Below are 13,589 nucleotides of genomic sequence, written 5' to 3'. Positions count from 1 at the left end.
GTTCATAACACCGAATAGTTATCTTAAATTATGGGCCAACTTAGAAAATTTCTTGAGTTATATCTTCCAAAAAGGCCATCAGTATCCAGATACGAATGAAGGGAGGAAAAAAATCTCTTCACTCCAGTGTACTGACTGAAGGGAAAAACAAGAATATTTTTTTAATCCAGATGATGATATAACAAGAGTAAATAAAGATAGATAAAATGAACCCAAGGATATGACATATTATTCATTGGAACAGGTACTTCCATGACCGCCAAAACCTTCATTCGTAGAATATACAATTATGGCAAAAAAATTAACTTTAAAATTTCACATTCTACCCCTGCCACATCAATCACTAAGTTGAAGGAATTGTATTTAGTAAAAAACCCATAGGAAAGACCACAAAACAGTCACTTAGCAACCACATGACAACAGGGTAGTTTCCTTCATCAAAGAAAACAAAAGGCAATAATTGCGATTCGATACCCACCATTAGTGTATTCATAATATACCAATTATTTCGTTTTAGAAATGCCGGTTTAAACGAATGGCAATGGTCCATTTTTACCCTCATTTGAAAAGGACCAGATTGGCGCCCATGCGATTCCACTCCACGTGACGTCACAGGGACCTAGTTTCTACACGAGAGGATAGGAGTTATACATCGTCTGAGGTTACCAATGCAATGCATGAGGCGCAGAGCTCAGGGAAACATGTCTTAATAATCACTTATTAAAACTGGCTAAGGTCGGAAAGTTTTCCTCGTTTGATAAGGTATTAATAATCCTTATTTAAGCCAAGCGCTACCAGCCAACAGGGTACTCAGCTACCCGCTAGCAGCCTGCGATGTATCAGCGCTAAGCCTCGCCTCAAGGTCACCTCACCGGGCGGGAGGGGGAACCAGAAATACGACGTACGGAGAGATTTCCCGGCATTCATACTTATGCGTCGCGTTTTCGCGCTCTTGAAATTTTTCAATTTTCATTTAATCGTGAAAAATAGATTTTGTCATTTAAAAATCTAAAAGCGTGAAATACGTACTCCAGGAGTAATAATCTTTCGATTTAGGCAATAAAAAAATAATAGGAAACCACCCTATTATTTTCACGACATGTATACTACTGTGATTGGATTTTCTAGCTAACCATAATCACACCCTCTTCATACCCCATCAACTAATTTGGCGCATACCAGAAGTCAAGAAGTGAACAGCTCAATATTAGCAAAAAGTGATGACAAATTACAACACCCCTGGCGTAAGATAGGCACCTTTCTCTCATAAAAGCCTTCAAGAAAAATGATTAATGTACTGCATGCATGAAACAAGCTAAGTACATACAAATCAACTGACCACCCCTTCGGATAAGAAATAGGTTACTGGGTCCACACGAAATAATATCATGTAATATTACCCGCTCTTTAATGCCTTCTTTTCACAAATGTTTATCTATTACAAGTACAAAAAATATGTGCACGGCTTGCATAAAGAAAATAACCTTACATTGACTACTAAAAGATATAATTGAATCTTTCAATTTAAATACATACACTTCACTGGTAGAAGACTATTACACTTTATTTAATAGAATTATTAAAGCAGTGCAAACAAAAACACTCAAAAGAACACATGATTCACAGGAAGTCAAGAGGTAGTACATAAATATAAAAATATAGTTTCATTTGATCCTTAACCATAGTTCTTCCCTTATATTTTTGTGCCTAAAAATCAACAGCCAACTAGCTCATTTATTTCTGTTCCCATAAAAAGTTTTAAATACAAAAATACTGCAGCCTCATTTGTCTCTTTCAATTGAATCTTCACAAGATAAGATGGTTTGATTACCAAAGATATCTTATCATAATGTGTAAAACAGCAATTAAAAATAATTCTTTCATAAATTAAACATTAATCTGGTGTTTTAAAGATATAGCGATACAAAAAATAATTCTCACAACGCTAGCGGTTTTAATTTTGGGGGACAGATTTAGGCATGAAATGTTTAAGGTTCTGTACAATCTCAAGAATCATTCGAAGTGATTTTCATGGTTCAGAGAGTGACCAGCAAAGGTAAGTGATAAGAGCTCACGAGTGAAGTACAAAGATTACTTTCAGAGCTATGTTTTTCATTTTACTTTTGACAGACCCTCCAGTCAACTCTCAAAATGTGACGTAAGTTTTTCTTCCTTCACTGAGACTGACTGAAGTTTACAGATTTGGCACACCTTTTCTTACTATATATTAAACTGTGACTCCTGCCATTTGTTCAAATGAATTAGAACTATCCAGCAGTGTCCTAGTTCCTGCTCCAACTTTCAAATCAATCTCACACTTAAAGGTAGTTTTATCCAAATTCACATCCTTTTCTTACACAGTGAGATTCTTATCCGAATTAGAAATTAATCAATAAGGATAGCAATAAAAATTTAAACTATCTGTGTTAGCCACATGTACAGACACTACCTCCGCCCTTCAGATTCTTCCATTTCTCTTACACAACCAAGATTATCAATTTTAACCATTTGCTATTGAACCTCGTCCAAATGCATCAGGGAATTGATTACAGGAGTCTGACTGCAACAAGAAACATTGCAGGAGAGATAAATATAACTTTCAGCACTGTTACTATTTGTAGGCTTATGTCTGATCTTTTAAAATGAAATACTAACCTCTTCAGCCAAAATTTTCCCAACTTCATCCATGGAAATTGGCAATTCGTTAACAATATCTATACAAAGAGTGACATTTTCAGGGGTTCAACTTCTTGGCTCCTCTCATTTTAATGCCATACTTTCACTCATCAAGTAAACCTCCTCTTTCACTAGGGAATCAACTCCAAACATTTGGCTCAAAAGGGATCATTGCAGGTGGGAAAATTTTCAATCAAGTGAGAATTCATACTCTTCCGAAGCTTGTTCAGCTGTTGGCCCATTTTCCCTAAAATTACGTCCTTCATCCAGATGGTCTGTAACAATCACGCTATTCTTAAAGCTTGGATCACTGGTGTGACCGTCCACCTTGAAAACATAAATGCTATCCTTAGAAATGGAAGAATTTTCACAGTCTCCTAAAGTTGTACTAACCGCAGTACCTCCTTTCCTCTGGGTTTCCTCTGGATAATTAATTTCGCTTTCTGGAAGTACTGAAACCAAGTATTCATCACCCTTTTCAATCACTTCACTAACCAGAGTTTTTTCAATCCCATTCGCAATAACATTTCCATCAGTGACAAGATCACTTGTGCTTTCATTCTGGCTACTGTAGTCAATGCTACATGAATAATTAATCTCATTTTCTTCAACCACTCTAGACAACCTTTCACCTTCCATATCATTTGTTGGACTAACTCTTTTAATTAGAGTTTCTTCATCCTCATTCTCATTAACATTTCTACCAGTGACAAGATCACTTGTTCTTTCATTCTGGCTACTGTACTCAATGCTACATGAATAATTAATCTCATTTTCTTCAACCACTCTACACAACCTTTCACCTTCCATATCATTTGTTGGACTAACTCTTTTAATTAGAGTTTCTTCATCCTCATTCTCATTAACATTTCTACCAGTGACAAGATCACTTGTTCTTTCATTCTGGCTACTGTAGTCAATGCTACATGAATAATTAATCTCATTTTCTTCAACCACTCTACACAACCTTTCACCTTCCATATCATTTTTTGGACTAACTGTTTTAATTAAAGTTTCTTCATCCTCATTCTCATTAACATTTCCTCCACTGTCATGACCACTTGTTCCAGCAGTCTGGCTAGGATAGTCTATACTAAAAGGAAAATTAATCTCATTTTCTGGAACCACTCTAACTAAGCATCCATCCACCTCCTCATTTACAGGAGATACATTTTTACCTTGAGTTTTTCCCACCTTATCCTCACAGGCCAAGTTATCTACAGGATATATTACAGTTGGGCTAGAGGCTTGACCTACATTAGGTTCTTTACGGCACATTTCTTCCAATTCGTTTGTGTCACCTCTTCCAACCCTGTCACACTCTTGCACAATTCTCAGTTCTTCTTCATCGCCATAAATCAGAGGAGATGTACTTTTGCAGCTGCTGCCATCTTCAGCTGCAACATTTGTTCTAACTGATCCCACACAGGATATGGACCCATCGTTACTCACCCCACCACCAGCAAACTTCTTTGCTAAACTTTCATTCCCTAAAACATCTCCTACCCTTCTAACTCTCTTTTCTCTCATTCGGACACCAGCAGGGGAACCTATCTTTATTGGAGGTTCCAAAGTTACGACATTATCTTGAACATCATATATTTTCCCTCCTTTCAAAGAGAACCTCTTTCTCCCTTCAATCGACAGATTAAGGTCCTTTGATGGCATAGATTTTTTATCCCCTTCATACAGATTTCCACCCTCAAATGCACTTGCCTTTTTCTGATTGATACTTGCACAGGAGTCTCGTTTTCTTTGGCATGATGACTGAGGTGATGGCAACGAACTCCTACAGTCAGATTTCCCTCTCATGAAAACCATTGCTTTCGTTGAAGCAAGGTTGAATTTGCTAGAATTTGGACTAGAATAAAGACTATTGCTCCTTTCATTCACTTTGTTCATCTCCTCAGAAGTGCTTGCAGTCAACATTTTCAGCAAGCTCAGGAGACTGTCCTCACTGGAATCCTTCCTCAATATGGCTTGCACACAGTTGAATCTATCCCAAGGATTGGCAGGGAGGTCAGTTGCATCATCGAAAGAATGCAATATCTTGCTGCACTGAACCTGTTAAGAAAAATAATACAGGGATTTTGAAGTAACACAACAATATAGTCAAAATAATACCGTAATAAACAAGAAAAAAATGTGCACTCCTCGATATGTATATGGGTAAAATTTTCTTGGGTAATACCTATACCCCAACTTCTAATGATGGAATGGGGCCATTCATCATTTCCTTTTGCAATCAATAGTGATATAATCTGAAAAAGAAAGAGCCCCATATTTTTCCTCTTTTAGAGCCATCACCTACTTCAACAATTCTTCACGGCAAAAAAACAACAGCCCTACAGTCCGGCCGCCGAGAGTTGTCCGATGACAGCTAGAAGGAGTAGGGGGCAAGGTTGCCAGGTAAGAAATGGAAACGCCCACACCACACGTAAACAAAAGGGTTCCCTTAAGAAAGGAACCAGAAGGGACGACGAGCGTGAAGGACCCAAAGGAAGATTCCTTTGTTTTGGCGATTCGCAGAAAGGGCTTGTTTTGGTGGCTCAGGCTTGTTTCAGTGCTTCATATCCATGAGACAACGTTGTATGACTGGGCGAGGGTATGAGGTGCGTTTGGGGGACAGCAATTGGCTGCAAACCGTGCAGGCGCAGGGTTCTCCGCCCCTCCTTTTGAACTGTCATCGGACAACTCTCGACGGCCGGACTGTAAACAGATAAGTTGATAAAGTATGGTAAGGTATGGTATTTGGAGGAGGCGACCGACAGCTGAGGCCATTTGCGCCATGAGGGAAGGGTAGGCGAGGAAGGGTGGAGAGAAAGCAGGCGTCGGCATAAGCCTGCTCTTAACGAAAGGCACCAAGGGGACCACGGCTTAACGTCCCATCCGACAGACAGAGTGTTGCGCTTGAAACGTCCTCCACACAACATTCAAGCAAGGATCGGGCAATCTCTTAAAATTCTCTACCGCTGCCGGGATTTGAACCTGGGCCTACCGGGTGGGAAGCCAACACTCTAGCCACCACACCAACCCGATCCCCGATGAGTTGATAAAGTCACAAAATCCTGCTCAGAGGCTCATAGCTTCTTCGCTACTCCACTGCATTACACATCTGCCTAGTGTAGTTTGTTGTAGCTCATACTCTGGTGAGACCTTCTTTCCCTCAATGAGCAGTTCTCTCGTAGTAAGTAAATGAACCTGAACTCTAACGACGTAACCTACTCACGAAAAATAGGCAGCCACGTTCCCATTTTTTTCATTTCAAAATTATGAATGGATTAATATTTATTATGCCCTAGGATTACCTATCAGAGCAAAGAAAAGAAATATCATGTTCTGCACAGTAAAAAAATGCCATTTTAACAAAATTTTCTGTATTAGGGATTAAAGAAATCATAGGCTTCACAAGAAAATTTTTTTTTGACAACAACACAACAAAATATTCAATATCAATAATACAAAAATATAAGTTTCAATACAAATCATAATGGACACACATATGAATAGAAGGTTTTGATAGCAACAAAAAAAGAAATTTGGAAAACAAACTTATACCCTGGTCTTCAAACAACAGTCCAATCTTTCTTTAATGGATGGAAGGGATTTATGAGACTGAGACTGAATGAGAAAGGTTTCTTTTCAGCATAACTTTTGATTCCCTTCCATCTACCCAATGGGGTGCTCTCATAAAATTAAAATGGTATTTTTTTTGCATGCATAGATAAGCAAGTTAAAGTTATTAATGTATGCAAAATATGGCTTCATAATTCTCAATATTTTTGTCGCTAGAGAGCTTTAAAGTTTGTGAAAATTACAAAATTCTTTCGCGTTACAAGAATGCCCTGTGACTTTAGAATGCAAGTACATAAGCAGATTCCCTCCATGGAAATAACAAACAGTAAGGAATATAACGAACAACTACGATGATACTGATTCATAATACGAAGGGTATATAAAAAAAGTTGTGAATAGTTTTCTAGATTTTACTGTGCACGTTTAGTGCAATGGCAACTTCATAAAGGCACATTCTGGGAACATTCTGAGGGTAGATTCTGCTTATTTCTTCTCCGGCAATGAAGATTTCTCGGCACGGAGTTGAGAAGCCGCAAAATTGAAATGTAACATAAATTAAATCAACTACTTCATTTGCTAGTAATTAGAGATTGGTTTGTATCTCATTTAACTACTGTCATTTACTCATTGCTTTTAATGGAGCTGGGTGGAATATTGGAATACGTGAAATTAACGTTTTGGAGAAATACAACAGCACATATTTGACACCGATTTACGTGGCATTCCTAAGGTCTGGATGAGAGACATAGGGTAATTTAGCAGTTGGATAGGTCAACTGAAAATAAATTTGAGTGTTTACACGGTTGGGGCTAAGGTGACACCAGAACGTAAAGTGAGAACATTAATATTATACTGTGGGAATCGCCATAGGTGAGGAGGGTGAAAAATAATATGCCCTATTTTTCAAGACTGCTGCATCTTCCAGTATACAAACATTCTTTAAAAGTGTCAATTTTTCAGTATAAATCTTTCACATGACTGATAATGAAATTTACACGTATTGATGCAGAGTTGGGTCATGAAATGGAAAAAAGGTTCCCCAACACAAAAACTTATTTGAAGAGAGCTCCGCAAAGGGGGAGGAAAAAATTGTTGAGAATTCTAAGGGTAGTAAATGTTCATTCAGCTTACAGAGCAAAGTGTTCAGGATAACTTTGAAATAGCCGTTTATATGAAGGAAAATGAAAAAAAAGTGTAACCCAAAACTTACATAGCTCAAGCAGAAACCAGTTCATCAACATTTCTTATATTTAAATGGACTTATGCTGGCAGTCAGGAGCAGGGCCACAGCTTGGAATTAAGTCTAGGGGGGATATAGGCGCAACTAATACTGGGGGATATGGGAGTTATGGAAAAACCGTCAGGGTAAGCGAGAAGTGCGGGGGCCTTCCTTCAGAAAAATGTTAAGATAAATGGCTCAAAATGATGAGTTTTTATGGTTTTCTGAGAGACACTTTATTAATCTTTACACTATGCTATAAGTAATATTAATCCAATTAATTAAAACTTATTTAATTTACAAATTTCCCTGAGCTCTGGGGGGGGGGGATTATATACCCCAAAACCCCCCCTCGCAGCATCACTGCTCAGGATCAAGGTCATATTGCAGAGAGACTTAGCTGTAAATGGTACATATTTCTACACTGTAAGGAGGAATTTAAATACCCAAAAGACTTGACTTTTTCCAGAGTAATTGCAATGAGTGGACAAACGGAAAAGAAACATAATTACAGACATCTACATCTACTTAATACCCCGCAAGCCGCCTAAAAGGCATGAGGTGTTAGGACACCAGCCATTTACACATAAAAATGAGGTCCTCTAACGAAGTTGGGACTAGCATTTATTTAAGTCCTTTTATGGTTCGGGGGAAAAACAAATTCCCATATCTATCCATTCGGCAAAAAAATCTCTCTTAATTATTGCTTCTATCGGACCTGGAAATATAGTGTGGCTCTAATATTATGTTCTCTGTGTCCCTATGAAAGATATCCATTCTCAATTGTTCAAGCAATCTAAGCCTAGCGCACAGCCTCCGAGTCTCCAGTGGCTCCCAGCCTGATTCGCTTAACATCTAGGTAAGGCTGTCTGTACGCCCGTAGCAGTTTTTGACGAAACGCGCAGCCTTCCTTTGTATTTTATTCAGTTCGCAGATTAAGTGTTTCTGCACCGGATCCCATATGCATGCTGCATAATCAAGGTGCGGTCAGACAAGTGCGAAATAGCACCTTTCTTTTACTTTCTCATCCGAAAATCTTCCCACAATACACTTGACGAATCCTAATTTCTTCGGGGCTATGCCACAAAAAGAATTAAAAAGACATGTAAGTATTAAAAAATATTGTTTCTGGCAATAGGAAGAAAAATTTGTAGCAACTTCTTTCTAACAAAAGCACTTAAATGAATAAGGTCAAAAATTAGTCTAATTTTTCCCCTTACCCCATTTTTTTTCTTCTTACCAAGCACTTCCTCTTGCACTTAAGCTAGGTCCAACCATTCGATCAAATTTAACAATTTAGTAACTAGTGCAAATTAAACTTGGAGTAGGCAGACTGTGCATACATACATATGTGACTGATATGGAAAACGATGCAATGTGTTTGAATTTCCCTCATAGAACTGTGGCCTAAGAATAACTTGCCATTAGAAGGGAAACCTGTTTTTCTAGCTAACTGATAGTGGCTGTAAAAAATCTATCCCCCTAGTACCACACAATCAATGGGTTTAGAAGTTTTGACAAATCACATTTTTGTCAATTGACCCTGATCAAAATTTTATGCAATGAACCATAACTATACCTAGAGAAATTATACATTATCCAAGAATATAGAATAAACACACCTCTTCGATGGCTGTAGAGGGCAAGCATGATCTCATTTCTTCCAGACACTTTTCAAGGCAGGAGATGAGGTAGTCCATAATGTTTTTAAACAGCTTCATGTAATCAGTGGTAACATCAGAATTATTACCAATCAATTTCAATTTCAGTTCATGGTAATCTTCTTTCCAGGGAATAGGTTCTACCTGAAAGTATTCATAAAAGTTACTTACAATAAATAATGTGATAGTTTCAAGCGAATTGTTCAAGATATTCTCCTAAAAATGGAAAAAAGGTGCACTCAGGAAAAAAGGATCATTAAAGAAGACGCATTACTCCCCTTGACTGGTTGTATTTTGTCTTCATTTCTTGACATTTTATGTAAAACCAAAACAACGTTGTAACGTTAAAATTTTCAAGGCAAGAAAATTGTACACTAAACACAGTATAGTACCTATACGTACCTGAATTTCTACTTTATATACCATAAAAATTTCAAGATGGGAGCATAATTAAACTAATTATTAAATTAATTGAGCTCATGCAATGCATTCTCCAACAAATTTTCCTTTCTAATAGAATGCTTCAATTTTTGAAAGAAAAAAATGGCAATTAAAAGAGGTAATTTCTGAGAGGTCAGAACCCTTTTGTAAACCAGGCCTCCAGATCACTCTTCGAGTTTATACCAGTGGCAGCTTATCAGGTGAAGTGCCACTTCACCTACATTAAGAGAGTACATATGTATATGTATGTCAAGTGAATGTCAATGTCCACACAATCTTTCATATTCAGGAATGTAAATTAAGTTTTTAAGCACAATGGTCACGGAGATATGCACAATATTTTATTTAGCCCAATGCTCCTGTAGGGTTCTGAAAAGTCAGTCAATCAGCAACTTTCAAGTCACTTCAGCGTCACCACGTGAAGCCCCACTCTGCCACTTCACTTGTGTGAATGGGGAAATGAGTGAGGTAGGCATAATCGGTTCCCGAGACCAACTCCACCTAGGTGGCGTACTTATCATAGCACTTTCCTAGAAATTTCTAAACTTTTGTGCAATATTGCACTCCCACTGGAATTGCCTGAGCTCAGGCTGTATCCTTTTGTCTATCACACATAAATTTGTGCGAGTTTTCAGCCACAACACCCATCACCTCATCATTACTTTTCAGCTTACCGAAAATTCTATTTCCTTGGTGGTTTACAGAGGTGCAAGTGGATGGAAAGAACAGAAAAGGTCGCACTAGGATAACTAACAAATATGGAAAAGTTAATGTACGAGGGTTGTACCTAAAGTAAGGTTCCCAATTAGCTACAATGTAGAGGGAAGGTCCTAGGCTAAATCCAATTACAATGCCATGTGCGGTAGTTCCCCTACTCTCGAGCCTGCCCATCCGTGATTCACTACTTCGCTCGGTGTTGGCTAAGCAACCATCAAAAATGGAAGTGTTGCTCTCCGTTCCCGCCAAATGTAAGGTTCAAGCTGTAATCCGATGTCTCCATGCAAGGAAGCTACCACCCGTGGAGATTCATCGGCAACTGACTGAGGTTTATGGTGAAGAGTGCATGTCCGTTCAGCACGTCCACAAATGGAGCAGAGCTTTTGCTGAGGGTCGCGCTGAAGTTCACAATGAAGAACGGAGTGGAAGACCACCAGTTTCGGATGCGATTGTCCAGAAGATCAACAATGAGCTGCTCAAAGATCAGAGGGTCAATGTCCATGAACTTGTTGAACGGATTCCTGAAGCTACCCACGGTACAACTCAAAGAACTTTAACAGAAACGTTGGGTTATTGAAAGGTGTGTGCTCGCTGGGTCCCCCGGATGCTGACTGACGGACACAAGCAGCAACGCCTTGACTGTGCTCACCAATTTCTTCATCAGTGTGAGGGGGAGGCAACAAGGAGAAGTTGTTGGACTCGATCGTCAGGGGAGATGAAACATGGGTGTTTCATTACACCCCTGAAACAAAACAGCAATCTTATCAGTGGCGTCACCCCGGTTCACCGCCACCGAAGAAATTCAAACAGACGCAGTCGGCAGGAATGAATATGGCGACTGTGTTTTGGGATCGAAAGGGGGTACTCCTCATCGATTTCATGCAACCAGGGACGACAATTAACTCCAAAAGATATTGTGAATCATTGACTAAACTTCGGCGAGCTATCCAGAATCGCCGAAGAGGATGACTGACGGAGGGAGTAGTGCTTCTTCATGACAACGCTCGACCACACGCAGCTCGTAAAACTCAGGAGCTTTTGGAGAAATTCGGGTGGACTTTTATGCCCCACCCCCCGTACAGACCGGACTTAGCCCCTAGCGATTATCACCTCTTCCCCAAGGTAAAGGAACACTTAGGTGGCAAACGCTTCAAGAGCGACGATGAAGTCCAGACAGAGGTCACACGCTTTCTCAACGGGTTGGCGGGAGACTACTTTAACTTAGGGATACAAAAGCTGGAGCACCATCTTCAGAAGTGTCTCGAAAAAAATGGAGACTACATTGAAAAATAGGCAGAAGAGTAAGCTTTTCAATGATATAAAAATTTATAACAATTAAAATTTTTTCCATTTGTAAAAAATATGGGAACCTTACTTTTGGTACAACCCTCGTAGATAGTGAAAGAGAGAAAATAACCAGGTATTACCACATTGGCTTACATGAGAATTGAGTGGAAAGCTGCGTTAAACAAATCTTTCAATTAGGACTGTTGACCTTTGATGATGAACACAGAGCGTGTGATACAGTTCAAATGATTTGCTTTAAATGTTTCTGTTACCTACGATGAAATTTCCCACAAATACCAGTAGTAATTTACAAAGGTCCAGAGCACTAATTGCACGGGTACTTGCAAGAATAACTATCCGTTACTTAACTGCCAAAGTAGTCCACATCTTCTCGAACTTCTGGTTATGACTACTCAAAGTTGCAAGCACGTCCGCAGAAAACGGCCACGATTGCTTCGATATAACTGTTTCTACAGCGATCTGAAATTGGAATCACGAGCAAAGTTAGGCTATTACAGGGTAGAAACAGCGAACATCCCAAACCGACAACAACATAATATAATTCGGGGCAGTAAGTAACAGGCAAACTATACGGTCATAAAAGTATCAAGAAAATGATTCTCATTTCCCTTCACGAGTTAAAACATAGAAGTACAACGAATTTTACTCACCATCCATTTCAGAATGATGATTATCTGTGAGCACATTCTCAGCGTATAAACTGGAATCCTTGGAACCGATAGAATGAATCCTCTCACACAATACCAGAGCATTTTCCTACGGTTCAAATCAAAATCGCGTTTTTCCGAACAAAACTTCCTACAAGCTGAATAACTGAACTCCTGCATGGAATTGGTACATTTTATTTCTGGACAGGCGACATAAACTTCTACGGGAAGGAAAAATTTATAAATTCAGCCATCGGAAAAAATATCAAGAGAAAATACGATTCCACAAACAAAGTATTCAGTCATACGCTAACCTTTCATTACTCTCCTGTACGAGTGCTTCATAGCATGCTGCAGAATCCATTGCACGACTAATTTATCCATGTTTACTGGTATTACGTACTTACATACCAAATGATATATTAAATACTTAGAATATCAATAATACACACATCTTTGATTCCCACAGCATGACACAATACATACAGCTTATCCCAGAGCATTTGAAATTGCTAGTCAGACAGAACGGAAACCGCGGATCAGAGTCCTCTCTATTTCCTTAAATTAACTATCAACGGCACTACCGCACAAATGTGAGGTAATAGTGAACTTATGACCATCCAGAGGACTCTGGCACACAATTACACCAAGGTCGGTAAAAGGCAGGTCGTGTCACGCTCCCATAGTGCATTTCGGTTTGATCATCTTGGTTCCCACCTGTCTGTTGTTTACATGGTGTTTGCATAGGGCATATGAATTAATTTCAAAAAATTGTGTGCTGCAGTGCTCCGATTTGCTCCAATTCCACGAAAAACGGAGTATGAATATTTCGTTTTCCTTCTGATCGTAAAAGAAAGGCTCCTTGGTCGATAGATTGCAGAAGAAACAAATGGAAATCTACAATAACATCGCACATTGTGAGGTAAGGAAGTGACAATATTATAAGTATTTTTTGCCTGTATTTGTACTTTGTAAATATTTATATATTCAACGTAAGTCTTAATAATTCTAGCAATAGTCTATGTCAATGAGGGAACGTCACATAGTAGAAATATAGGCTTCTCAAAAGTTGTTGACAACGCTGTTGTCACCAGCATATTTTGATACGGATTCATCACGCTTTGCCTTGAAATTATGTTAAGTAATGCAAAAGTGCCAAACTTTTCAATGTTATTTATTACTTCGGGTCATGTTTCATACGGAATAATACGGAAATGGTGCATTTTCATTGTAAATTAGTAGAATAATCGGATCGTATGTAGGCTCGCTTGCGCCAGTATACATTTCTTCAATTCAGTTTTATACGTGCAATGGATAATGCCTTCTCTGTTCAAAAATTCCTCA

General features: G+C 38.8%; 1 protein-coding gene across 1 annotated transcript; it reads right to left on the bottom strand.

Annotated features, from left to right (window-relative positions):
- Nucleotides 1-1,391: 1,391 nt before the first annotated feature.
- On the bottom strand, nt 1,392-12,782 carry LOC124163860. The gene is made up of 5 exons (XM_046540965.1): nt 12,560-12,782; nt 12,249-12,466; nt 11,947-12,057; nt 9,094-9,276; nt 1,392-4,740 (listed from the first exon to the last, which is right to left on the bottom strand). Exons 1-5 carry the CDS (start codon nt 12,627-12,629, stop codon nt 2,866-2,868), a joined length of 2,457 nt encoding a protein of 818 aa, XP_046396921.1. The 5' UTR covers nt 12,630-12,782; the 3' UTR covers nt 1,392-2,865.
- Nucleotides 12,783-13,589: the final 807 nt, after the last annotated feature.

This window comes from Ischnura elegans, chromosome 8 (assembly GCF_921293095.1).
Source record: "Ischnura elegans chromosome 8, ioIscEleg1.1, whole genome shotgun sequence".
Lineage (NCBI taxonomy): Eukaryota > Metazoa > Arthropoda > Insecta > Odonata > Coenagrionidae > Ischnura > Ischnura elegans.
This window is presented reverse-complemented; position numbering and strand designations above follow the sequence as displayed.